At 42.1% G+C, this 27,678-nt stretch overlaps 2 protein-coding genes across 14 annotated transcripts in view; one reads left to right on the top strand and one right to left on the bottom strand.

Moving 5' to 3' along the window:
• LOC143843346 (nuclear body protein SP140-like protein) overlaps nt 1-9,100 on the top strand; it is a 47,088-nt gene extending 37,988 nt beyond the window's left edge. For 4 of the 5 annotated variants that reach the window (XM_077349262.1, XM_077349260.1, XM_077349258.1 and 1 more), the window contains 5 exons: nt 1,154-1,272; nt 2,573-2,684; nt 5,392-5,460; nt 6,185-6,283; nt 7,670-9,100. In XM_077349262.1, coding sequence (XP_077205377.1) covers nt 1,154-1,272; nt 2,573-2,684; nt 5,392-5,460; nt 6,185-6,283; nt 7,670-7,756 — 486 coding nt within the window. In that variant the 3' untranslated portion in view covers nt 7,757-9,100. The remainder of the gene's footprint in view (nt 1-1,153; nt 1,273-2,572; nt 2,685-5,391; nt 5,461-6,184; nt 6,284-7,669) is intronic. The other variant, XM_077349261.1, reaches the window with a different exon arrangement.
• A 2,082-nt stretch (nt 9,101-11,182) lies between these two features.
• On the bottom strand, nt 11,183-27,591 carry AIRE (autoimmune regulator). 9 transcript variants are annotated; one of them, XM_077349264.1, is made up of 15 exons: nt 25,949-27,591; nt 25,399-25,609; nt 24,387-24,537; nt 22,881-23,055; nt 22,143-22,295; nt 21,741-21,812; nt 20,526-20,659; nt 19,255-19,332; nt 15,970-16,085; nt 15,358-15,454; nt 14,828-14,989; nt 14,094-14,215; nt 12,973-13,069; nt 11,875-11,943; nt 11,183-11,532 (listed from the first exon to the last, which is right to left on the bottom strand). In XM_077349264.1, the coding sequence occupies exons 2-15, from the start codon at nt 25,440-25,442 to the stop codon at nt 11,452-11,454; spliced, it is 1,551 nt and encodes a 516-aa protein (XP_077205379.1). In that variant the 5' UTR covers nt 25,443-25,609; nt 25,949-27,591; the 3' UTR covers nt 11,183-11,451. The 9 variants fall into 9 exon arrangements, with proteins under 9 accessions (XP_077205379.1, XP_077205380.1, XP_077205381.1 ...); XM_077349265.1 differs by having other exon boundaries at nt 25,399-25,529; XM_077349266.1 differs by having other exon boundaries at nt 26,715-27,591.
• Nucleotides 27,592-27,678: the final 87 nt, after the last annotated feature.

The following is a 27,678-nucleotide window of genomic DNA, read 5'->3' as shown; positions in this document are numbered from 1 at the left end:
CCCCAGTAACGATACTCTGTTTTTTTCATTGTATCAGCTGATTCAGTGCAGTGGCAGTGCATTTCCCCCCTCTGGCAGTCCCCCGTGTCTCATCTCCGTCTCATGCCTTCTCCTTCAAAGTCTTATGGGCTTTTCTGGGTTTGTTTAAGTGTTAACTGAAAAATCAGTATAGCCATTCATCAGTTACCAATTGCTGCAGTCTTTCATGAAAGAGTGTTACAAAGTGGGTATAGAAAAGGTCACAGGAAAGCCAGAGAGTAACTGGAAGCGCACCATGAGAGCACCATGATATTATGTGGAAGCAGGGTGGTGGTGGGTGGTGGTGGGAATATGTCCCATCAGAAATAAAACTGGCTCAACTAGCTAGTGTGGAAACAACCTTGGCTATTATTGAATTGAACCACTACATTTTAAATGTATCATGTTTTCCTTTTATGAAATGAACAATAAGATTTTCAGAAGGGCAAAATAAAAGGCTAAGAGAAGAGATGTAAGGGGGGAAGGGGGAAAAGAAAGGTGTTAAGGGGGAAATAGGAAACACTCATTAAAGCGAAAACTGGTTTTCCTGCAAACATTAACACATACACATGGACACAGACAAACTGTTCACTTTTTCTTCAATATTGCAGACCCAGAAGAATCTACAGTTAAAACTATTTTCATCCACATAGCATGACTTGCTTCACTTTTGGCAGTGATCTAACTGAGATCAGGAAATCTGGCATTCCGCAAACTATGCAAAACTGAATTATTCAGGACAGAGGGCATTTTTATTCAGATAACAGATTTATAGCAAAACTAATAGACCAGCTTAGTATGATCTCCTCAGAGCCTAGAAGTTAAGCATGGTTGGCCACAATTAATACTTAGATGGGAGATCCCCAAGGTTGCTATGCAGAGGAAGGCAACCACCTTCCTCAGAAGCAGAAATGTTAACGTATCTACAAAGGATAAAACATTTTATATGAAGAATGTCCACAGTCCCCTATCATGATAATGATGCAATTGGCAAAGAAAAAATTACTGAATATAGGAATAAGGAGATGCCAAAGTGATGTAATCTAATACATTAAATAGTTACAGGGACTGTTGTCTAGATAACTATTTTCTGGTTTGGTGTATGCTTATTTTTCACAGTAATCTTTTCTTAAAGGCAGAAAATGATGACACCTGTGCAGTTTGTAAGCAGGACGGTTCCTTGATCTGCTGTGATTCGTGCCCTAGATCCTTCCACAATGTTTGCCATATTCCAGATGCCTATACCACAGAAAGGTTGGTTTCATTTCTTTTATCTCTAGCTCTCTCTGTGCATGGAAATTTAGAATTCTATAGCATTAGCAAGGCTGAATATGAAATGAGCAAGTCAACAATGTCAGTGTTTGCAAGTAAAACAGCACCTACATCTGGCAAAGGGAGCAGCGCTACACAACCTTAATTGCAACCAGTACCTATGAGAAACCAACAATGTTACTCTAATAAACTCTAGACTGTCCTAACTGTGAACCCTTGAATGAACATTAACAAAGGGATTTAACATCCATTGTGCTGAAGACTAGTTTTAGTATTCTCCTGGTATAAAAGCAAAACTGCACTGATGGAGAAACAATGTAAATAATATTTCTTGTTTAATGAATGGAAAAGAGCTTTCAAAAGCTGATTCCATTCAGTGATGCAAACATGCTAGCCGGCTATGGTGGCAGCACCATGGGACTGGCACCCCCTCATTCCACACCATTTGCTACCCCTCCCCTAGTTCCCCTTCATTTCCCCACTGTGCTTCCAGAAACCCACACTTTTCCTTACCTAGCTGAGCTATTTTGCTACAGTGTGGCTTAGTGAGTAAAGAGAAAAGGCCTGTTGGTGGTCCCTGGCCCAAGGGAAGTGGGCCGTGACCAGGGCCAGGAGCTTTTCGGCCCTGACCCCAACCTGGTAGAATGAGCTTCTGAAAGACCTAAGGGACCTGCAGTAGTGTTCACAGTTCTACAGAGCCTGTAAGATGGAACTCTTCCACCAGGTATTTGGTTGAGGCTTGGGGGCTTGGGTGGGGTAGCATTCAACAGTGAGCTGCAATAGAGCATGGCAATGGAGTATGGAGAACTCAAAGTAGCTGCTCTGCAGCTTCTCCTTTGAAATGAATTAGAATTGGTTTACTTTTTGTCCAAATTGAAAGGGAAAGCTCTGGGAATGGCATAAATCTTGCTCAGAAGAAAGCATGTCATGTGTATATTCCCCTTTAGTACAGGGCTTTTCTGTTTTCCATGTAAAGAAAAATGCATATGTTTTAGTCAAAAGAACAGAATGGATTTTCTTTTTGTAACTGTAAATTAACTGTAACTGTAATTATTTTTGTAAATAATTTTAGGCATTTAATAGCAAAGAAAACTATCATTATCATCCATTTCCTTCTTGGGTGGGAGCTAATATCCAAAACTTGAGAGTCAATCTATGTTTAAGAATGTCTTGATTAAATGGGAGGTCTCACTAAATATTGTTTGTTCAGTATAAATGATTGTGCATTAGTTATGAGCAAAGTGCTCCTAACACTATCCTCTCATTTTGTACTGCATTTTAGCAAGAAGTGGATATGTATCTATTGCAAAAGTGAGAGCCAGTTTTCAGCAAAACCCTCCAGTTACATGGAACAGTTTGTCCTAAGACGTCAAATGACTCCTAGACAACTGCTGGTAAGTTGTGTTAGACATTGGAGTGGAAGGGACTGAGATACATTTTGTCCATTACTGTTGAATGGTATGCAAAGTAGTAAAATCCCTGGAAACAACCTTGCCAAAGAAAAAATAATACACTTTGCTGGTAGGTTCTAGAGCAGCTTCATTCAACATTTTTAACACTGAGAAACCCATCAAATATTCTTCAGGCTTTGAGAAGCCCTAGAACTGGCGTGATCGTGCAGAATATGGTTGAGAAGCATAGCTGCATACACTCCTTCCTGAGGCCCCTCCCCTTCCCACCCCCTCCAGGTTCATCATTGGCTATTTTGGGAGGGCTCGACATGACCGTATATGGTCATATCACCTGATAAATGTTTAACACATTTTAAACATATATAAACAATAAACTCCCACCCATTCAGGAAACCCTTCCCAGGGCTGTTGAGAAAGCTTGCTCCAGAGTGTGATGGAGGCTATTTCTACCTGGTTTATTAAGTTTGGCCATGATTGCTGTAAAGCCTGGACAGCTGTTGGGGAAAAGTATAGAATCCCCTCGTGATAGCAAGTTATATTATGTCCTGCAGAGGCAATTTGATATTATTAGACTCTTTATAATGATCATTAAAGTTTGCTCCATGGAGTCACTGATGAAGAATTAATCAGGGCTACTTTTGACTCTCCTTTTGACACCCCATCAATAGGTATGGAGATATGAAGAGAACGTTTCATGCAAAGATGGGTTTGATAAGGGACCAAAATGGTAGGGACCTCACAGAAGCAGAAGAGATTTTAAAAAGGTGGCAAAATTATACAGAGGAACTATACAAGAGCAAGCTTCACATCCCTGATAACCACGATGGGGTAGTTACTGACCTGGAGCCAGACATCCTGGAATGTGAAGTCAAATGGGCCTTAGGAAGTCTGAGCAACAATAAAGCTAGTGGTGGTGACAGCATTCCAGTTGAACTATTCAAAATCTTAAAAGACGATGCAGTAAACGTGCTACACTCAATATGCCAGCAAATTTGGAAAACTCAACAATGGCCACAGGATTGGAAAAGGTCAATTTACATTCCAATCCCAAAGAAGGGCAATGCCAAAGCATGTTCAAACTACCGCACTACTGCACTGATTTCCCATGCTAGCAAAGTTATGCTCAAAATCCTACAAGCTAGGCTCCAGCAATATGTGGACCGAGAACTTCCAGAAGTACAGGCAGGATTTCGAAGAGGCAGAGGAACTAGAGATCAAATTGCCAACATATGCTGGATCATGGAGAAAGCTAGGGAGTTCCAGAAGAACATCTACTTCTGCTTCATTGACTATGCTAAAGCCTTTGATTGTGTGGAGCACAACAAATTGTGGCAAGTTCTTAAAGAGATGGGAATACCAGAGCATCTTATTTGTCTCTTGAGAAACTTATATGCAGGTCAAGAAGCAACAGTGAGAACCGGGCATGGAATCACTGATTGGTTCAAAATTGAGAAAGAAGTTCGGCAAGGCTGTATACTGTCACCTTGCCTATTTAACTTGTATGTGGAGCACATCTTGAGAAAGGCGGGGTTAGAGGAGTCACAATTTGGGATCAAGATTGCAGGGAGAAATATCAACAACAGATATGCAGATGATACCAATCTAATGGCAGAAAGCGAAGAGGAACTAAAGAGCCTCTTGATGCGGGTGAAGGAGGAGAATGCAAAAGTTGGCTTGAAACTCAACATCAAGAAAAAAAAAGATCATGGCATCCGGCCCTCTCAAATCCTGGCAAATAGATGGAGAAGAAATGGAGGTAGTAACAGATTTTATTTTCCTGGGCTCCAAGATCACTGCAGATGGGGACTGCAGCAAAGAAATTAAAAGACGCTTGCTCCTGGGGAGGAAAGCTATGGCAAATCTAGACAGCATCTTAAAAAGCAGAGACATCACCCTGCTAACAAAAGTGCGTCTAGTCAAGGCTATGGTATTCCCAGTTGCAATGTATGGCTGTGAAAGTTGGACCATAAGGAAGGCCGAGCGTCAAAGAATTGAGGTTTTTGAACTCTGGTGCAGGAGAAGACTCTTGCGAGTCCCTTGGACTGCAAGGCGAACAAACCGGTCAGTCCTAGAGGAGATCAGCCCGGACTGCTCCTTAGAAGGCCAGATCCTGAAGATGAAACTCAAATACCACCTCATGAGAAGGAAGGGCTCCCTGGAGAAGAGCCTAATGCTGGGAGCAATTGAGGGCAAAAGAAGAAGGGGATGACAGAGAATGAGGTGGCTGGCTGGAGTCACTGAAGCAGTAGGTGCAAACTTAAATGGACTCCAGGGAATGGTAGAGGATAGGAAGGCCTGGAGGATCATTGTCCATGGGGTCGCGATGGGTCGGACACGACTTCGCACCTAACAACAACAACAATAGGTATACAATAAAAGCACATGGGAATATTTTCCGCCAGCTTTCTTTTTGTTTGATTATTCAATGGTTGATAGGTCTTCAGTTTGCCCATGTGAAAACCACCAGAGTATAATCCTGAGAATGCTTTGCTGGAATAAACACAAGTGAATAGGCTTGAGTGGGATTTTGAGAAGACTTGCTTAGGATTGCTCTCTAAGGACGCTTACTGTGAATGTAACTTCCATTGAAATAAGTGAGACTTATCTCCAAGGACCAGACATTTTACGTGTTTATGCACAGCAGGACAGCAGGACAGTCTTAAACAAACAGGTTTCTTCTATTTTGTAGAACTGCCAGTTCCTGTTTCTGAAGACCTCTTGTCAAGATGCCAGGTTTTTCACTGAGAACCCAATCAAAGTAAGTAATAGCAAGATTAAAGCAACAGAAATATGGGGTTATCATCACAGAGAGAATTATTTCATTCATATTGCAAAGTAGTGAGATATACAGGGATTATATTAATACTAGAAACTAAATCTGCTGTACTTTAAATACAGCGGGCGCTAGCAGGCATCATGTGTTGGGTGGGGCGGCTCTCCGTCTGCCCAGCCCCCCCCCCGCAGCGGAGGCCAGCCATGGGGCGGCTTGGGAGCCTCCCCCCCACATGCTGCCGCCTCCTTCCGTAGGTGGCGGCGAGGCAGGAAATGGCAGCGGGCAGGCTCGGGGCTGGGGCAAAGTCGAGGCTGGCGCTCTGAGGCCCCTGCAGCTGCCACCGCCAGCTGCTCTGAGCTGGGTGGCCCGGCAGCAACCTGTCCTCTTGGCAGGTGCTGCGGCCGTCACGAGCTCCTCTTGGCCGCACGGCCAGGCTGCGACGTGTGCTGTCTGCGGCGATGGAGGAAATGGCGGTGGTCGGCCACATGCGGCCGATGTTGGAGGGGGGCGGATCGGGAGGCGCTTTGCGCCTCCCGATTCGTCAGTCCAGAGGAAGTGGCCAATTGGCACCCTTCCTCATCCCGGACAGGGCCCGCCTTCGGGGCCCTTACTGTTTTATTTTATGCGCTCCGCAGGAGCGGTTAACGATATTTCCTAGTATTCCTGATTTGTAATTGGGCTTTTGATAAAGAATTCCATTTGTCTTTAGGTGGTAAAACAGAAGCTGCAGAAAGATAACTATCTATATGTAGGCTGTTTCATACAAGATATGCGTGAGATCTTCAAGTCTTTCCAGGAGAATGCTCAAGTAAGCATTAATCTCTCTACCCCTTGTCTATGGATGGTTAAGTATGTCACTGTCGGAGTGGGGTGGAATCAAAATTCCATTCTGTATTAAATTTAGGAATAAAACCCTTCAGAGTTGAATAAGGACTAGAGGTGACAATCCAGTAGCACTTCCATCCATCCCATGCTGTACTCACTGAGAGCCCCCCTCCCAAGCCACCCAGCTAACTAGGCTACCTAGGGAATGCCAGGCTCTTGGCCAGTTTTTAGAAGACTGGTGCAAACCTATTTATGTGGGCTTTTTTCTTAACTGGGTAGCCCATGTCGCTATTTGTTTAGTTGAGATTTCATAATTAAATGTTATTGTGGTGATTTTCCTGTATTCTTAGCTATTCAGTATTGTAGAGTTTCCAGGGAGCAAATGTTGCTCCCTTTCCTGAACCAAATGGTGAGGTAGAGGCAGATTTGGCTGTGGCAGGCAGAAAGGGAAAACCAGCCAAAAAGCTTTGCAGGAGTTAGGGTGATCCAAGGGAAGGATGCATATGAACCAACCTCAAATGGGCCCACTGTTAGACTTCCCAACACCCAGCCCTTTTGACAACAGCAAACAGAAGGCCCACCCTCCCTCCTTCTACTTCAGAACAGGTGCAAGCCAGTCACTCATTTGTGAGCTGGGTAGGAATTTTTTGCCCCTCCGGCACAACTGGCAACAAGTTTTTACCTTCCTAACTGTGACAGGCAGGAATAGTGTGGGAAAATGTTGTTTTGATGGTGCAGCTGAGTTGAGTACCCTGAATCATCACTTTGGTGATAAAGGGGTAACTCTCAGCCTAGGAGTCTAGGGCCTCTATGCTTTTATGGTCCTGGGACAGGAACAGTTTGAGGGGTGCCTCTAGAGTTCCCTAGTAGGGGGCTAGGATGTAGCACACCTCCCTTGAACACTAAAGAAGCATTGGCAAGGAGGAGCATGAGCCTCAGGGCTTAAAGCCAGGGTGGCCTTGCACATAATTTCAGGAATGCACAAAACAGAGGAGGCCTGACTTGCATCCCCACTGGTTGCTCACACTGCAGTTAGGTCTGGAATAGAATTTTGTTCTGTGTGCAATGCAGATCCCCCTGGAACAATGAAAATTTAAGCTGGTCCTTCAATTATTCAAGTTTATGGTGGTGGCTCCCCTCCTTCCCCAGCCATGGACAAATATGCCTTCCTGTGATACAAGAGACTTTTCCAGTGGTGAAAGAACATTTTGTGTTTGGTAAAGACTGTTCTCATTGGGAACAGTGCTAACTGTTAGTTAAACGAATTTGCAGGGTCCAACCTGATAGAGCTAGTGTTGTGAAAAGGAAATTATAAATAAAACAAAGTACACAATGTTCAAAATGAGATTTTAATCCCTTATTTCTTTAGGACAAGAAGATTAAAGCAATGGGACGGATACTACAAGATGAATTTGAAAAGAATTTTAGGGAAGTGTTTGCCATTAAGAACCCATGATTTGAAGCTCCAAAGATTACTACAAAATATCATCATTATGAATGTAATATTGGGGGGAAAGCAAATTATCTATTTAACATTTGCACAGAAATATAAAATGTGAATCTCTTTTTCTAAATGTTCAGGATATCAAAGTATCATCTGGATTGCTTCAGGAGTTTTGATATGCAGCAAGCAGAAACAAACTTCCAAATACCCAGAGCGTTTTCCGCCTCATAGATATGTATCTGGGTTTGCTTAGAACACCGTGGCTTGAGCAAAAGTTGTTAATTATTATCTCAGCTCTGGCAAGATTTTGTAACTGGGCATAAATCTGTTTTCATTTTGAAAGTAGGACTTTGTAGCCCACATATTTTATGGAAAAATATGTCATCTCAGTTTCAGTAGACTTCAAAAACACTGCATTTTTCACTTGGTGTGCCTCTTTCTGCTCACATAGTCCATTAAAAGATTCTACTATATACAGGATAGATTGCCTCCTGAGACGATGTACTTTATGGAGTGTCATCCTCTGTGCCTCTGCAGAGTCATTTGGCAACATGGGTATGAGGGAGGTTCCTTCTGACCCTTTGGCCTGGCCCATCTGTCCTTGCAGCTCTTCTGCTCCTGTGGAGCCCCAACTCATCATTCTAAATTGCAAAGTGCCTTTGGTGAAGATGTATAAATATAACAAAGCCTTTGTTCTCTTTGTTTTTAATATATTTTCTGTTCATAACTGTCGACTGCTTGGCTTTTTAGAAGGATAATATTTACAGTATTTTCCAGACAAAACAAAGTAGCATGACTGCTATAATCCCTTTTAAACATCCACATGAATGTGTGTTATGCTGAATCTGAGTATCACTTCATTAAGGTCAGAGCTCTTTGATCTGTGGGTATGAATTTACTGGTTGTCCCAGACCTCTAGGACGTTCACTTGGCGTTGACCCGGGCCAGGGCCTTTTCAGTCCTGGCCCCAACCTGGTGGAATGAGCTCCCAGAAGAGCTGAGGGCCCTGCCGGAGTTGTCAGCTTTCCACAGGGCCTGCAAGATGGAGCTCTTCTGCCAGGCCTATTTATGAGGCCAAGGCAGAGTCCCGGCATTCCAACTAGGATCCTCCCGTGGCCTATTGGGTCGATCCCCACTCTCACTGAGAATGAACTCGGCCATTGGGCTGAACAAGGTGGGACGGATTGGGATTAAGAGAATGTGTCCACTGTCGCCTTTGTTGGTTGTTGTTCTTAAATTTGGGAAGTTTTTATTGGGGTTTTATGTATTTTAATGTTTTATGATGTAAACCACCGCAAGACTCTTCAGGGAGCAGCAGTATGTAAATTAAAATATAAATAAACAAAGTATTGTCTACTCAGACTGGCAATGGCTTTCCAGGTTGTCAAGTAAAAGCCAATAACATCACCTAATATTAATGGCTTCTCACTCTTTTCTGTTGGACTAAGGCTGAAAAGCAGAGATCTGGATAGTTTTTGATAGCTTCCTGGAAACTAGCCTTTCCAAAAGGGACACCTGTGATATTGTGCCTGGCCCTTTTAACTGGAGCTGCCAGGGATGGTGTTTAGGACTTTTTGTATCCAAAGCATGGGCAATTCCACAGAGCCACAGCCCTTCACCCAACACTTAACAAGTCTGTCTGTGGTTAGATATAGCTTTTTAAATTACCAGCATACTCTTTTTTCACAAAAAGAACTTTGCTGAATTAGACAAGAGGTTCACCTACACTAGCATCCTTGTTGCCAGCAATGACAAGCCAGGGATTTTCAAAAGCCCCAGTTAGGACACAAAGAAGGCAACAGTCTGTACCTGTATAGAAGAACTAACAATTTCAGTCTATTTCCTAATAATTTCTAAAAAGCGACTGGCTTTGATTGCACTCTTGAGAACATAAGAGTCATTTGCCATCAGCCCATTGTATGTGAGATTAGGAAAAAACTTGGCTCAGTGAATATCATTTTAGATTACTTACCCTGACTGTGAACACATGGACCCACTCTATATTGAGCCATATCAAGGTTAACTTTGTATACTGTGACTGCTGGTGGCATTTGCTGGCAGGGGCTTCTGGGAATTGTAGTCCATGGACATCTGGAGGGCCGTATTTGACTACCCCTGTGCTAAAGACTGAACCAGAAACCTTTGGCAAAGCAGATGCTCTACCATTTTTTGCCCACCTACCCATTTTTTGCCCACCATGCCAAACACAAAAACTATTTCCTTCATCCTATTTGGATATATGTCTGAACTTGAACAAAACTCATTGGTCTGTTGGTCCAAATTCCCATTTTAAAGCCTTCTGAAATTTAGGCATTTAGCTTATTCAAATACAGTGATTGGTTGATTTAAATTCATAATGAACATCTCCTAAAGACTCAAACTCTGGGCAACCAATTAGCTTAAAAAGCCATAAAAACAAATCATCAAAATACAATAAAATGCAAGTACTGAAGTCCGCTAAAACTCCTTTGGTAGTTTTGCCTATTCATGTCTTGATGCTTACTACGATTATACAGATTAACTTGGGTTGACTTTTTGTGAGTTTCCATTTGAGAGAATTCTGTAACTTTAGGGCAACCACCAAGAATGGATGTTGTGCCCTCCTGCTCTTTGACCTTGGCAAGTGGATGGCAGTATAGTGCCTGTGAAAGAGCATAGCAGAAAAGCAGAATCAGTCTATAAAGGCCTACAATATCCAATAATCATGGTTGCAGCACTTCATTATCAGCTGTCTTGAAAAGCCCCAAAAGTCCTAAGGACCAAGAGGGCAAAATTTCCCTATTGAGTCTAATATTAGTAAGCGGTTGTCAAAATGAGATCGGCTCCTCATAATGATATAGCAAGGACATAATGAGTCAGAACCCATACCTCATTTCCTCTAAGTTCTCATCTGGTGAAACATGCTGTTTCCAATGAATAAAGACCTTTACCATCAGATAGCCTTTCTCCTTCAGAATATGACTTCCTCTCTTCAAAGAGTTAGCAACAGGGATTCAGAAGATCCATCTTTGTAGAAAGTTACCATAGGACACAAGACACTGTTTATCACTCTTGATTTCTCAATACAATGGGCCACATTTTAGCTTAAGATGAACAGATCAGAATGGGTTCCTAAAAAACAATCAACTCTCAAAAGTTGAGCTACTAAGGCAGCAGAAGATTATGTAACTACTGAACATGATACAATGCTTCATGTGCATTTTTCCCTTAGGCATTCTTGGTCTTTTTGCTCTGTCCCTTCTTGTTGCACTGTTTCTTCATCACACACTCCGGAAGCAATCATATATCCTGCAACCATTAGAAATATTCCTCATCACTTTGTATGGTGCCTATAAGCAGAAAATATCATATGAGGAGTAATTTAGGGAAACCCTGTGGTCAGACTTGGACAGCAGCATGCTATATGAACACACTTAGAAGAAAAACAGAAACACCATGTCAGCCAGGAAACTTATAAGAATATAATAACTTCTAATTTGTTAATTCAAACTCCCTTGTACAATAATTTGAAGATAATAATCCTAGGTTAAAGTACAAACTGGAAAAAAAATCCGTTCCATAAACTTGAAAAAAGCACAGAAACACTGTTTTAGAGACTCATCAGTAAAAGAAGAGAGGCTGTGTTAGAACAATTCGGTATGTCAAATTTCTTCCACAGGCAGAGGATAAGTCTGATGTTAGTACAAGACAGTGCCATATCCAAGGGCCTAGGGAAAAAATCCTTGGGTGTCTGGTGCGGGGCGAGACATGCTTTGGAATGCCCAGTGCAAGATCCCATCAAAAGTATTCTGGAAGATAATAAAGAACAGAGATACTTGTCTATCTAGCTGGTAATAACTATTTAAATACACAAAAACAGAACAGACTATAGGCATTAGTGCTAGAACCATTCTCATACTTTACAGAGCTATGTTTGCTGACTGTGTCCAGGTACAAATCCACAAGGCATGATGATTTGATTTGGCACCTTACTAATAAGTTGTGGCAGATCCTACTGCATAAGGCAATGGGAAGTTATGAAACTGCTCACGTCATAACTAAAGCACCAAGTGGTGCAATTATTGGCAAAGTTATACTAGGAGAGATAGATGAAGGTGGGTAAGTAAAAGCACAAGGATAGTTTCCATTACCTCCCCTAATAGAGAGTCCAGCTCATCTTTATTCAGAACTGGTTCAGTCCCAGCAGATTCTTCTATCACCTATGATTCAAAAGAGAATCTTAGTAATGTAATTAACTTAACATATTAATGCTTGGCAGCATAATCAGTTGCAGTAAGGGAGCCATACTTAAGTTAGCAAATCCCCACTAACAGGACAACACTTTGAACAAAATTTGAATCCAGTGGCACTTTTAAGACCAACAAAGTTTATGCATGAACAAATTCAGATATACTGAAGCACTAGTTGCCAGGAAGGGCTAGTTAGAGTTAAGATACATAAGTAACTGAGGGATAATGAAAGCTAAGATTGGATTAAAACAGTTGGTAAGACTTATGAATAGTAGCAAATTAGCATAAAAATAAAAGAGAATTGATATGAGAAAAAAGTTTGAGTTGTTCATTTCCATGTCTTGTCAAGACAAAAAACTAAGATTCACATATTTGTCTAGCAGGTTTCCAAATAAGAGACTTTTAGTGAGCATATAGCTTACACATAACTGATCTTTAATTTAAAGCTTGTGCTTCCCTTTTTATTTATAGTGGGCAGTTTGAGTATATAGAAGAGGCCAGAGTGGGGGACTGGATATTCTTCAGTCCAGAAGGCAGTTGCCCCAGAGCCTCCACCTTATAGTTGCCACAATGACCAATAAACAGGACAGGTTTAGCCAAGCAGGATATCTGGAAGAGCTAAATCAGCCCTAGTCCACTTTGTTTTCATGGCAGAATTCATTTGGTCTCATGCCTTTTCTTGAAACAGGGTAGTGCCTACCCTGCTGGTCTACAGCAACAACAGTAATATATTACGTTGGAACTAACCCTATTGGATCGTGCAAAAAGAAATAAAAACTTTGAGGCTGTCAAGTGTTACCATTAGCAAAATGGGTAACTCTTTCAACACAACCAAGTTTTGTCAGTCATGCTCCCAGGTACCCTGCATCAAGAAACTTTGCAGAAATAAAAGGAATTGTCTTTAGATATCCTGGTGGAGGTGCAGTTCTTTCATAGCAAGCTCCCTCTGCTGCTTTCACTTTTACCCCCAAAGGCTGAAAGGATTTTGGACATCCTGACCTTCAGTGTTCTTAGCGCTGGGCTGTTTGAGGTTGCTGATCCTTCCACGGTGATAGTAGCAGGTCTGCCAGAACAGGACTTGCAGATCAAGATTCCACTGGAAGACAAGAAGGACTATCACGATCTTCTTGAAGCTAGGAGGAGGAAGGGGTTATTTAATTTAAAGGAAAATTTCCTAGTAAGCTGCTGCCCTAGAGGGCCATTGGTGGCTAGCAGCAAACAGAGCCAGGCCTTGATAGCATTGCCAGTGCACCAGGAGCCACTCGGCTGGGACCTCCAATGACAATGATAATGCACTGCCACTATTGTCAAGCTCATATCCACTATTAGCAAGGCTGAACTGAGAGGACCCTGCAACTCTTCTGTACAACACTGCAGAGGGGCTGCTCAGCTTGCCTGCTCCAGGGCCATTTTAACTTCCTAGTCTGTCCATGGATGCTTTGCCACACCCTGAACAAAGACATCCCCCTCCACATGAAAGAGAATAGATGTCAGACTGAATGCTAAACTTTCTGTCTGACATCTAGTTCAGTATTTGCAACAATTCCACCCCTACGGCAGAAAATTCCACTGAGCCCTCACCTCTCAATTAGGATGGCCCAGATGATATTCTCACCTGCTGTTTGTGAGACCACGGCTTAAGATGGGCAGGCAAGCTGCATGTTAATATTAAGGCTGAATTACATGGCTAAAAACTGGCCCTGGCTGCAGCATATAGCTATCTTACAAAATGATCAGAAAGCTGCTTTGTGAGGTATTAAACTTACTGTGCATTCAGTGCAACGAAGGCCAGCGGAGGATACAGAATCTGTTGTAAAATACCTTTGTGCTGTAAAAAGGTTCTGCAGACTCCGCATCAAGATCCTGGTTGCAAGTAAAATACTAGAACACAAATCAGATGGTCCTTGGAATGGTTCAGCACACCTGGCATCCACAAACCATCAAATAAATCTGCAGCTCCCAAGCTGAATCCTAGGCAGAGTTGCATTCTCTTAACTCCACTGAAGTCAGTGGACTTAGAAAGGTATAATACTGCTTGGGATTTGCAGTGCTAACCAGGTCCCGTAGACCAAGAAGTCCAGAGAATTAGTAATATTTGTGTTCTCAAATGTAATTGGTACCTGATTTGTTCTCCATGGGCAGGAAAATGGCAGTGCCAGTGGAAAGCCCTGAAACATTTGCTGCAATAAATCATGTCACCTCCTTTTCTGCATACCCCACACCTTTCTCCAATGGTCAGTTTCTGCAAAACAGACAAAGGAGTCAGTTTGTTTGGCTCTCGAGTCCTTCAGAGCCATCTTTCATGCAGGATGCTGCATGGGAATGGACTTCTTGTAAGTGTAATTTCTAACCAGCTCCATTCTTAGGACACTGTCAGATGAATAGTTGAGTAGACCTGCAAGATTCAGATCAAGGCAGCTTTGATTCTTAAAATCTTGTTCTTTAAGGCTCTACCACACTTGAATCTTGCTATTGTTATTACAGAAAAGGAAGATGAAATCAAACTTAATACAATAAGCACAACTAAATGCCAATTTAAATACATACACAACAGAGCAAGAACAGTTCCAGCTATTTTATTGTCCAGGTTCTTGGTAATACTGGTGGACTTATTGTGCATTACATGATAAATGATGCATATTTTGTGTACCTCAAATAACAACCCCTCTTTTTCAGAATTCTGCCATAGCCCTTTGGATTTTTAATGTGTCACAAAGCCCTCTGAGAAGGAAGGAGAAGGGAAGTATCACTACATAAACAAAATACTTTGATGGTCACTGGTTCTTAAAGCATTTGAAATGGTCAAAGCTTATTGAAACTTATGTAAAGTTCTATAGCAAAGTGAGCTACTGACCAGCTGGGTCTCTGTTCCCACACTCTGTAGCGTTGGTAGTACCGCCACAGACACTGGAGATGCAGAAGGCAGAGGCTGCCTGAAGGAAGCCCCAACAGGTTCTTTGATGAGAACTCTCTTCCGATCTTCAGTTGTCTTCTGGCCACAGGGAACAAGAGAATCCTATGCAAGAAACATCAAGCCAGTATCCATTTATTCTGTGGCAATGAAATCAACCAGAGGGAGGCAGTGCAGGACTTTGTATGCATTTCAGCTGTTTGTCTGACCTATGTAAACCTTAAAATGCTTGAAGAGAGATCGATGGACTACATTCTTATGGAGGGTGACTGCATTTTGAAGGTTTGGGCCATAACCAAGAAAAATTCAGACTGGGCCATGGCAAAGGCACATGGCAGAGCTCTGCCTACTGCTACAAAGGGCAGTGGAAATAAAGGCAACTCATTTCGTGTATGATATTGCTCTGCCCAGAAAAGCTGCACATAGAGACACTGAGTTAATGGGAACTGGAAAATTATGGATCACAGTTATACCAGAATTTGAGAAAGTTGCCTTCTGCTGCTTCCTTCTTCACTGTGCCTGTCCTGCTTCAGCTTCCCAGGAGAGCAGGAGTCACACCTCCATGTTCCGCTGCCCAGTATCCCAAAACAGAAAGACAGGGATGTGATCATCAACAACAAGGAAAGAAACGAAAAGGCTGAACAAATACAAATAGACATTATTTGCCCTTGCAAATGACATCTCTGTGCAACTAAAGGAAGAAGAACAGTATGTTTTGTACCCTGCTTTTCACTACCCAAGGGAGTCTCAAGGCAGCTAACAAGTGTCCTCCAAGGATGCATGATTAGAAAAAGAAAAAGAGTTGGTGTTTATATCCCGCTTTTCACTATCTGAAGGAGTCTCAAAGCAGCTTACAATCGCCTTCCCTTCCCCTCCCCACAGCAGACACCCTGTGAGGTAGGTGGGGCTGAGAAAGCTCTGACAGAACTTGTCTGTGAGAACAGCTCTAACAGGACTGTGACTAGCCCAAGGCTGCATGTGGAGGAGTTCGGAATCAAACCTGGCTCTCCATTCTGAAGAGTTGTGTTTGATTCCAGGGAGGATATTTTAAGGTTTGCTGTAGTTTAAATGTTCAGTGTGGTTACCTGGGAATTTCGGTCAGCGGGGGAAGAAGGCAAGCCAGGTGAAAGGCTTTGGGGCATCCATCACAGCAGATCAGCTCCCCACCATCTCTGCAGACAGCACATTCATCATCATTCTTCTGGCACAACACGTTGCAGCAGGATCAGAGCAGAGACAAAACTCTAGTTATTAGCTGGTTCCTCTGCATACAGCTTGGCAGTAGCACCCATAATGCTTTCAACCCACCAAATCAGACCATCATCCCCTGCTAACTATCATAGCTTTATCTTGCACTTCTTCTAACAGCTCAGGGTGGTGAACACTGTTCTCCCCTTCTGTTTCATCCTCACAACAACCCTGTGAAGTAGGTAAGGCCAGGTGACAGTCATTGGACAAGGCTAAACTCTCAGTTTCATGGCTGAGTGGAGATTTATACCCAAATTCCTAGCCCAACATCTTAAGCACTTCGCCACACAGGCTGTTTCACTTTATGTCATCTCTTGGTATATCAGTCCTTCTGTTACTGTGGACAGCTTCCATTGCCCTGAACTTAAAAGACTGTACCTGGGACCTATTATCAAGATGCAATATTTCAGATTGGATAGGGAACTGGTTAGAAAGCCACAACCAAAGAATAGTTGTCAATAGTGTTTCATCGGATTGGAGGGAGGTGAGCAGTGGGGTGCCACAGGGTTCGGTACTGAGTCTGGTACTTTTCAAAATTTTTATCAGTGATCTGGATAAGGGGATGGAAAGGCTCCTCATTAAATTTGCAGATGACACCAAATTGGGAGGAGTAGTGAACACCCCAGAAGATAGAGAGTTCAATGAAATCTGAACATGCTGGAAAAGTGTGCATGAAGCAATTCAATATGGAAAAGTGCAGCATTCCACATCCAGGTCACAAAAATGAGAAGTATGCATACTGGATGGGAGATACATTTCTGGGTAGCAGTGTGTGAGAAAGGGATCTTGGGATACTTTGTGGACTGTAAGTTACACAGCAGCAGACACTGTGATGCTGTGGTAAAGAAGGCAAATGCAATCTTGGACTGTATCAACAGAGGCATCACATAAAAATCGCAAGATGTCATAGTCCCAATCTAGACCACATTGGTCAGACCCCACCTGGAGTACTGTGTGCAGTTCTAAATGCCTCACTTCAAAATGGACATAGACAAAATGGAGACAGTTCAGAGGAGAGCGACAAGGATGATCTGGGGCCAGAGGACCAAGCCCTATGAGGAAAGGCTGAGAGACAAGAATATTTAGCATAGAGAAGAGGAGGCTGAGAAGGGACATGATTGTTCTCTTTAAGTATTTGAAAGGTTGTCACTTGGAGAAGGGCAGGGAACAGTTTCTGTTGGCAGCAGAGGATAGTAATGGCTTTAAACTACACGTAGAATGGTACCAGATAGATATCAGGAAAAGAAGTAGTTCAGAGTAGTTCAGCAATAGAATAGACAGCCTAAGGAGGTAGTGAGCTCCCCCTCACTGGTAGCCTTAGGCTGATCTTGCATTCAGCTTTGGGTTGGACTACATAGCCTGTATAGTCTCAACTCTATGATTATCATGAAAAAACTATGGTGCAGAAGCCACTTGTAGCTACGAAGAAATTCAGTGTGAAGGCTTGCCCTGTCACTAACCATTTCTGTGCTCTCTATGTCATGCTGATGGAATTCAAAAGATAATATGGTCTCTAATGTTCTAGTGTAAGATATTCAAGAAATTAAATTCCAAGATAGCTCAGAAAACTGTCTTTTTTCTAACCATGGGGTTGACCTGGGGAAGAAAAGTCAGTGCTTATGGTTAGCTCAGCCATATGAAGGCTGCCTAGTTCATTGCGCTCAACAGCATGGTTCAGTGTGCTCCCCAATGTCCTGTTACTGCCATACCAATACTGAGGTTCTGAGCATCAGGCTCCAAGTCTAATAGCAAGGCAAAAGGAGCAGTCCAGCATACCAGGAAGTGTAACAAAACATTTCAGCAAAGACTGGGAAAAGGCCACAGGAACTGTCCAACAAGGCAGCCAATGTTACTTACATCAAAGAGCAAGGCAAGAAAGGTACTGACCAGCTATGTTCAGGTAGCTGTTGAAGGCTTCAGTTCATGAATGGAGCTGAACCATACCAAACTAAAACTTAAGTCAGGAACTGGGTCAGTACTAGGAAAAGTGCAAAGCAAGAACTCTGCCTAATTAGGCTGGCTTTAATTTGGGTTCATCAGCATCTTGCTCCTACAATCAGAGGGGTTAAGAAAAACTGTACTGCAGCAGGCTGAAGATGGTTGCAAGGGATGTTAACTGAACACCCATAATTCAGCAGGATTTAAGGCCAGGTGTACCCAACAGTCGGTATCCCAGACTTATCAGATGTTTCACCTCCTTTTGCCTCCAACATGTACTATAGTGCTTGTAATTAATCCACATCTGGAATTTTTATAGTGGTGACTGTCCACACCTGAATGTCCACACGTCTGATATTTCAATTCAGATTTTGGGAGCTGGTAAAAGCATGACATGCATTTATAGACAAGACAAACTGGAAACACGGAACTAAAGAGTGCTGCTAATTTCCAGAGCTGATCTTTCTGAATGTGTCCTTAGGGCATGAGATCAATGCTAGCAAAGAAGAGAAGGAAGGGGTCTGGAGAAGGTGGTATGGTGATAATAGACACTGGTTCTTAAACTCTTTACCTTAAGAACTTTGATCATCTCTATAACAGTAATGATGTGTTACTTTCTATGTGAAACAGTGCTTGTTCTATTCCAAGTTTTAAGTTCTTTCACCTGCATGGACTCTGACAACACTGATAGCAAGTGAAGAGGTGCGAGCATCACTAATTTGTTTGGCCAGAGGTTAAAACAAGCAAAAAGAACTAAGATGGGTAAGGTGGCAGGCAATAATGACTTGACTGCAGTAATGACATTCTGTGCAGTTTTAAAATCTTTGGGGAATTCCATCTTGGCACAAGAAAGACAAATTCTATCAAGGAAGAATTTTTATCCTGATCGAAACCTATCCACATTCAGGGAATCTGGCACAAATCCAGGTAGATAACTTAGGAAACCTGGGACTTCCCACGTTGGGCAGAACTGTCAGAGCATAACTAACTAACCTCACCCATGCTTTGGTGGAAATAATGGGAGAAAGGGTGGAAGCACAAGGAGTGGCTTCAAGTGTTCATATGACATGGATTGTACAAAGAGCAGCAGGGGGCAAAGCAAATGTAAACATGAAGAACAGGGATAAGGGGCTGAAAAAGGCATTATCCTAGTGTACAAGAAGAAAAAAAGTTATTTCCATTACTTGCTGGAGGGCTGGGTCGACTGTATGAAAAGAGATGGTGGGACATCTGCCCTGCAAACTTCCTTTCTGTTCTCCATTCTGAAGACAAAGAGAAGTGTTAGGAAGTACAAATGAACATGCTGAACAAGTTGACTACTTAATGTACAAGGCAGGCTTTCAATATATTTGTAGCTTGACAAAGATATCAACCTACTGTTCCTCCCTGGCTCACCTAACCCCATAATGGCAGAAGCAGGAAAATTGTTTCTTCTAAGTGAATTAACAATTAAACAATTAAAAAAGGCATAAATTCAAAGGGTGAGACATATTTTACTTACACATTTTTGGAACAATGTGTGCGACAATACCAAGTTCATCTTTATCATTTTCTTTGATCTGGTGTAAATGGCGGAATTATTTTATGTTGATAAAAATATTTGGGGCGGGAGAGAAATGTCCTTCAGCAGTCAATTAACAGTAGGACATTCTACAGCAGTTTGGTGAGCGGAGAAACAGGCATCTCCAGGATTTTTGTGTGAGAGACACCAAGGCATGTCTAATCCAGAGACTAGGGCCATAGGTTCAGCAAGAGAGTTTTCATTGTTACTCCTTAAGGAAGACTGAGAAAAAGTAATGCACAAAAAGGCAGACACCAGCCTCCCCACAGATATTAACCAAAACAAAAAGGGCCAAATGAATGAAGGGCTCAGGCCGTGAGCTGCAGTACTAAAGACCGACACACACAACTTCTAGGTTTGTGGAATCAGCTCTTTCAGCTGCTGACCACTCTGGGTCATGTGACCTGTTTGCCTGTTTTGCATCAAGGCAGAGGCATGAAACGCTGGCATGCAGAACTAGCTGCAAAGCTATATGGGTGTGATGCACGCAATGATAAACTAAAGCACCTGCTTAGGGCATATGAACGTTAAAATTATATCTATATCCCACTTTTTGGCTTAAGAGCTTACAACATGTTGATTACAACACAGAAATAGCATTTAAGATCTTAGGGCTACACAGGGGGGTGTATAGAGAATGCTTCTGACCCCTGTAAGCTGGTATAGCCCAAAAGAGTTACATTAGACAATAATCATATCCCCATTTCCCCAATAACATGCCACAAGTACTCTACATTAAAACAATCATACTACAGTCACTACCAAGAACTTGTGGCTGTAGGAACTAGTACTGTGTTAACATGGGCAGGGAGAGCCAGCAGAGTATAGGATACCCTTCATTGTAAATGGGCCTGAGAAAGTCTGGGGGAGACAGAAACATAGTGTGGTACATACATATTCAGGGGCCTGGGATTCTTTGGCTTTTGCACTGGGCTTTTGTTCACAAGTTCGGTTCTTCTCTTCAGGATCTGCTAATTTGCTTGTGGCATAAAAGTCACCACCAACTTTGATGCATTTCTTAATATCTCCTGGAAAAGGAAGTTTACACTAATGTTATGTCTCCTGTACTGAAATCAGTTGACTTTTTCTAACAAGGAACATGTAATTGGCCCAGTTAAGACATCAAGCTGAACAATGGTTTGCATTAATTATAGGTTAGACTCCAAACCCTGGTCTGAGTGCCCAAGCATACAACCAGCATGGCATAGATAATGGAATGGAATCATAGTTTTAGGCTATTTTCTTGGCATGCAGACCAATACATTCACTACCATTTCTACAGTGCAGGGACCTCAGAAGGCTGATCTTCTGTTGTAACTACATTTTTTTAAAATTCAAGGATCACCCCATTGTTCACAAGTTTGGAAGTCCAGTTTAAACCATGATTGATTTTAGCTTGCGGGTCAGTAGAAAAACTGTAGTTTCTTAATTCAAGTATAGTTTGAATTATAGTTTGAACAGACATTTTGAATTATAGTTTGAACAGACATTTTAACTATAACTGGAAGGTTAATCCACTTATTTATTGTTAAAATGTACTGCGTAATCATGTATGGAAAATACCTTTTTCTTCACCTATCCACCAAGATTTCTAAAATGTCATCATTTGGTATGCTCTCTGAAGCACAGGAAAAGGGAATAAGATTTAGACATTATGGAGAATGTCAGACCCTGTTTCCTAGAGTTGAAGTGCTTTGGATGCTGAAAATGCCACAGGTACAATAGCCTGTTGTGAAAAGTTTAGAAGAAGAAGAAGAAGAAGAGTTGGTTCTTATATGTCGCTTTTCCCTACCCGAAGGAGGCTCAAAGTGGCTTACAGTCGCCTTCCCATTCCTCTCCCCACAACAGACGCCCCGTGGGGTGGGTGAGGCTGAGAGAGCCCTGATATCACTGCTCGATCAGAACAGTTTTATCAGTGCCGTGGCGAGCCCAAGGTCACCCAGCTGGCTGCATGTGGGGGAGTGCAGAATCGAACCTGGCATGCCAGATTAGAAGTCCGCACTCCTAACCACTACACCAAACTGGCTCTCCGTGAGACAAGGAATAAGGAAGGACAGTGCTTGAAACAGTGACGGAATCAGCAGGGGCACAGCAAAGCGAAGGGTTTACCATTTGGGAGTGGACAATGCTGAAGTTCCATGTTCTCTGCTTTCTTCACTGCTTTTGCCTTGGACAGAAACCCTGTTGATCCATAATGCAGGGTTACAATATGCCAAAAGCAAGATGTACAGCAGTTGGGCATCTCATTAAGCTAACACATGCATAATGAACCTTGGTCAGAAACTCACAAATCATTTGCAATGAAACACTCATAAAAGGTATTAGTGGAGCCCCCGCATCATGAATATAGCTTCCAAAGAAAGAAAACATAATGTTGACATAAAAAGGATTCTCCCTTTGGGACTTATGTATCATAACTTGAAAGTGGAATGTATGTGTTTAGGGGTAACATTTGCAGGTCATCTTTTGCACTTTTCTGTTAAATTCTAATGCCAACAAATAGTTCTATACCAAGGTGTGGGTCGCCTTTCACTAGAGGATGAGGATGGTGTGAGGGCTCCTTCTCCTCTGTTGCCTTTCGCTTTCCATGAGACTTCTGCTGAGCCTGGACCTTGGGGCTGCCTGGGAGCTTCTTTGCCCTGCGGTGCCTACTAAGATCCATATCTTAATAGAAAAGAAAGCAAAATATAATTCAACAAAACAGACATACTACTGGGTTGAAACCAGTTAAAATCAACAGCATCAGATATGGATAGAGTTGACAACTTTTACTCTGGTCTCTCAACCTGTGTCTTTATTATTAGTTTGATCTGCACTAAATATGAGGTGATGTGGTTTACCGTCATGCCTTGAAAAGCTTCAACTGCACATTTCAACACACTAAACCTCTAAAGGGACAGGAAACATTTCCCCTGGCTAGTTGCCTGCTGCATATATGGGTAGCCACAATTAGAAACTCCCTCTCTATCAGCAATTTTACAGCAGCATTAACAGTGCCATCCTATACAGAGTTACAGCATTAGAAAGCCATTAGTGTCAATGGATTTAGAAGAACTCTTCTTAGGATAGTACTTTAAATGAGCTTTTTGTGACTGTGGACTTTCAAGAGGGGAAAAAGGTACTTGTGTGAAGATCAGTCTATCATTGCTCGATTCTAAAGTGGAGGGAAATACCTCTCCCCTCCCCAATATAATTCAGCTACAGGAGTAAGTTTAGTTTCTTCTGGGCTAGAGTGATCTCAATTGATACCTTTGGGAAAGCTGTTCCGAATGGCCTGGAGTTTGGAATATCTCTCCAGGTTGTAATCCTTGAAGAGGACCCTCCAGAAGTCCTGGATAGATGGTGACTCCTGGCTCAGCAGCCAGGTCAGCATGGAGTGAAAAGCCTTGGGGCAGCCCTCTTTCTCCTTCAGACGAATAGTGTCCTTTAAGAAAGGGGGGAGGGGAAAGCCCAAATCAATCTACTCCTCAAGTGGATCAATCTGCTCTGTTAATGTAGCTCAGTAAATATTTCATTGTTAGCGAATGTTCAATGCAATGGCATTATAGTTGAGGAATGTACACTTCAAAACTGCAGAACACTCTTAAGATGTGAAACACCATTCATTTTGTAACAGTGAAAACAAAAAAGTTACAAACAATAAAACAAGGAACTGGAAGTTGCTATAGAAGAAGAGTTGGTTCTTATATGCCACTTTTCCCTACCCGAAGGAGGCTCAAAGCGGCTTACAGTCGCTTTCCCATTCCTCTCCCCACAACAGACACCCTGTGAGGTGGGCGAGGCTGAGAGAGCCCTGATATCACTGCTCGGTCAGAACAGCTTTATCAGTGCCGTGGCAAGCCCAAGGTCACCCAGCTGGCTGCATGTGGGGGAGCGCAGAATCAAACCTGGCATGCCAGATTAGAAGTCTGCACTCCTAACCACTACACCAAACTGGCACCATAGCACAACTAGCAAGAAAACTAACCACTACTTAAAAATAAAATACATACTTCAGCACTTCCAATACAGTTTAACAATCATTTTCAAGTGGATTTTGACAATTCACCAAGAAAAATCCAATTACAAAGTGCCTTGAAAGTGCATTATCTGGTATGTGTGAAATGATGTCTACTCTACAGCACAGCTGCTAGGAAAGGAGCAGCAACTCAGTGGTAATATGCACTGTTTGGTTTGCAGAAGTCCCCATGTTTTATCCCTGGGGTCTCCAGTAAAAAGACCTGAAGCAACAGGTGTTAGAAAAGACCTTTGGCAAGATGCTAGAGAACTGCTGCCATGCCCATTAAAGCAGAACTATACGAATCACTAGACTGTTTTGATGCAAGACAGTATCATACGTGCATAGTTTCACAGAGCACCAGATTTATAGTTTTGAAAATATGTTCAAAAAATGATGTGAGCAAACAGACACCAACTTTCCGGAGAGTATGTTGAGAAGATGCAGTTGAAGCACTACAGTCAATCAACTCCTGATGGCACTTTTTCCCCTTTAACTAGACTCAGATAAAGGTATGCATAAGCAGAATATAGCACATGGGAAGTCCTGAAGAAAGGTTACTGTGAGTTGAAAATCAAAAAAGTAGCAAAATAGATCCACAAAAACCCTCAACACATCAAAATCTCTTAGATTTCCTATCTTCCTGTTTACCAGAGAATTAGTGTCTACATTTCATCGTTGGGATATAGCCCCCATGCCTTGCATGCTGTGTGAATGTGAGATTCTTTCCCATAACTATGGATTTTACGTTTTCTCACCTTGAACATCTCTTCAGTGACAACATCATGATCCACAAGTCCATGAAGCAACGGGAAGACATCATCCACTGCCATGGAAATTTCCGTGCGATACAGCTTCAGTAATTTCCTCAGGTCCCCTTCTCCCAAAGGTCTGTCAGAACTGAACATCCTGACGCAGAATAATGTTCATAGGGTAGTTAGAAGTATCTGGTTATTGAAGACATCACAATCTCACCTTTATTCTTGGTATAGCTCTGCTTTCTAATGGCAGGTACAGGGAAAAAACAAGAATCTTTTGTACAATTGAACCTGTAGTGTAGAATTGTGGACTAAACCTTCCTTCTAAAGTAAAAATGCAACAGCATTCTGGATCTGTGCAACTTTTATTGTCACCTCAGTTCTATCTCGTGTTAAACCTGGAAAATAAAAAATATTTTCATTTTGTTCTTTTTCTATGATTTGTGGTCTTTCACCTCTTCAGTGGCAACTAATCTGTGTTTTAATTTTCCTTTTCCCCTTGTATTATCAACCGCAATAGTGCCCTTACCCATCACAATGCTGCCAGCATTTATTTTGTTTTCTGCCTTTCCTTGTTCCCTTTTTTATGCAAGGGTGAGTAGGATGGGCAGGTAAGTGGCTATGGAGTAGCAAAACCCCCCACACCTTATCAAATAACTAATATCATACCAGTGATGAAGGTCTGGTAAATTTAGGAAGCTGAAACTGTATCCAATTAAGCCTATTCAGCTGTTTTGTGGTCTGAGAGCTTCACTCTGCCTTGTTCCACCTGCATTCCATGTATATTATCTTACATGAGTAGAAGATAGAAACTTTACACTGTATCTGGATAGTTTTATTTCGAATGCTCCAGTAGAGTTCCATGCCCTTAATACAAAACGATCAATTTAGTATAACTTAGAACAATTGTATAGTGTCTAAAAGGGTACAGATAATGAACCAGTCATCTAGAACTAACCCCCATGCTTGTTATTAGTTCGTATCATTGCAGTTGATTTTTAAAAATACTGACCCCTGGGAAGAGTGTAATGCCAGATCCAGGGCAGGCAGAGCCATATCAATATGGGATGGTACAACAGCAGAAAGTAGCAGGTTAGGAGCAGAGTCTGGAGAAACTTGTAGTCCAGAGAAAGTGGACAGAGCCTGCAGGTTACGGATGGAGTCAGGTCACAATATGGTGGGTCTTGGCCCAAGCTGCAGTAACAGCAGAAACCCGTGGGTCTCTGAGTCAAGATGGAAGCTGTCAGATTATGGATGGATTGTAATAGCATCAACAGAACTTAACAAAATTTTTATTTTACTAGCTTTTGGAATAGTGGTACTGGTTATCTAAGATGAGCCCCCCCCACACACATATATACAAGCTGACATATTTTCCAGACAAGCTGACATACTTTCCAGACAATAGCCAAAATGAATTCCTTATTTCAGACTGACTGTAAGAAATTCTTGTGCCCACAAATGAAAGCCATATTCCCAGATCCCTTTTGCACCGCTTTGAACACCTCTAAACAGCTTGTTAGCGAGAGATTCCATCTAAGAATGGAACCCTGGATACTCACTGTGACAGCTCCTCCTGTTCTGAGGTTAGGAAGGCATCTTGGAATGGGTGATTCCCACTTGAGATGCAGGACTAAACTCTTCAACTTCCTGACTCCCAGCTGGGAGTCGCCCTGGAGTCAGTTTTGACTTTCCATTATACCCAGCCATTATCTCTGATGCTTAGTTTCCCTTCCACTGAAAATGAGCTATGATCACAAGAATGGGTACGCAACTAAAATCACACACGGCCATTTTATGTTTCTTTACTAATTAAGCTTAAGCCCAGAGTAAAACTTGTTGGTCTTAAATGCGACACTCTGCTTCACCTCAGACCAACACACCTTCCCACGTCAATCTATCAAAAAGGACAAAATCATTTCACTTCATTTTCTTTTAAATCCATTCTTAGCCCCCCTCCTCCCACCTGATTCAAGTCACCCAACCCAGCCTCCCAGAGCCAGTCCCTCTGTTATTTCCACTTTTTCCTGTTTCACAGCACTGTCTGTTCTACTAGCACATAGTATGTGTGCAGGGAAACATTGCTGTTCTCTTGTATCGCCAATTCTCATCAAAACCTTTCTGCTTACCTACTAGGATTAATCTTTACTCCTATTTCTTATTAACTAGATGAAACCATTCTTGTTTGTTTTCCCCAGTGAGGCAAGTAGCACCTGAGAGTATATTTTATATTGGCAGAAATGGTGGGCAGGGAATATTACTACCAAAAGCCATTCTTCCTTAATCTGATTCCCACTCATTTGCTTTGAATTTTTAAAATTTTCCTACCTTCACCAACCGTTCTATACCCCATCAGCAATCCCATGTTCTTTCAATGTTGCATATGGAGAGCGGTCTCAATGCCTTTTGTAAAGTCTTACAACTTTCAAATAGATTAGCTATGACTTCCAGTGCAACTAGAACCTTGCTTGCTACAATAGACCAAAGGGTAAGCAAACAGATCATTCAGGCACTGGGGATGGAGGTGCCAATGCTACATCTAGTAACGTCTTAGCCCTAAGATCTAAGGAATCTGCAGGCCTTTTTTTATAGATCCCAGCTGAACAATGAAATTAAGTTTTGGCTTCTTCATCAACATATATAATGCATTTGCTAGCCATTGATCTTGTCAAATCTGTTTACTCTAATCACACTTGGTTAGAAAAAAAGCCACATGATCCCAAAAGGTATAAAACAATTGCTTTGCCACTGCATCAGGGCCTTAATTATGAAAGAGGCACTTCAGCAAATCTAAGTCCCAAGGGTTTGAGTGATTCTTACCATTACAAGAGATGTTAAACAGTTATAGTATACTGCAGCAAAATGACAAATATCCTATGGCACTTTAAAGACGAACTGGCCTATTATTAACTAAGGCAGATTTGTCCACCTGATTTTGCCACAGTAAATCAGTTCATTTTAAGGTGCAACTAACCTATTTGTTGCTTTTAATGACACAGGATCACAGACTGGCACTTTGCTCCCAGACACTTGTGCCAGCATAGCTGCCTATGCTGCTATTTCCCATCTGATAACTCTGGGTAGAGGATAACATGGACTAGTTATCTTGGTTAAGTGGCCTTAGAACAAGATACATGGCTATTGACCAAAAAAGACTTAATTTTCTTTTAAAAGGCAGCTATAGGTATAGAAATTAAAGTATATGAGGAAAAACTAAGGAGGCAATGAATACAAGAAAGCAACTTCAGCAGCTTCTGGGCCTGCTCATGGATGCATATTTATCATACATTCA

The sequence above is a fragment of the Paroedura picta genome, chromosome 8 (assembly GCF_049243985.1).
Source record: "Paroedura picta isolate Pp20150507F chromosome 8, Ppicta_v3.0, whole genome shotgun sequence".
Lineage (NCBI taxonomy): Eukaryota > Metazoa > Chordata > Lepidosauria > Squamata > Gekkonidae > Paroedura > Paroedura picta.
This window is presented reverse-complemented; position numbering and strand designations above follow the sequence as displayed.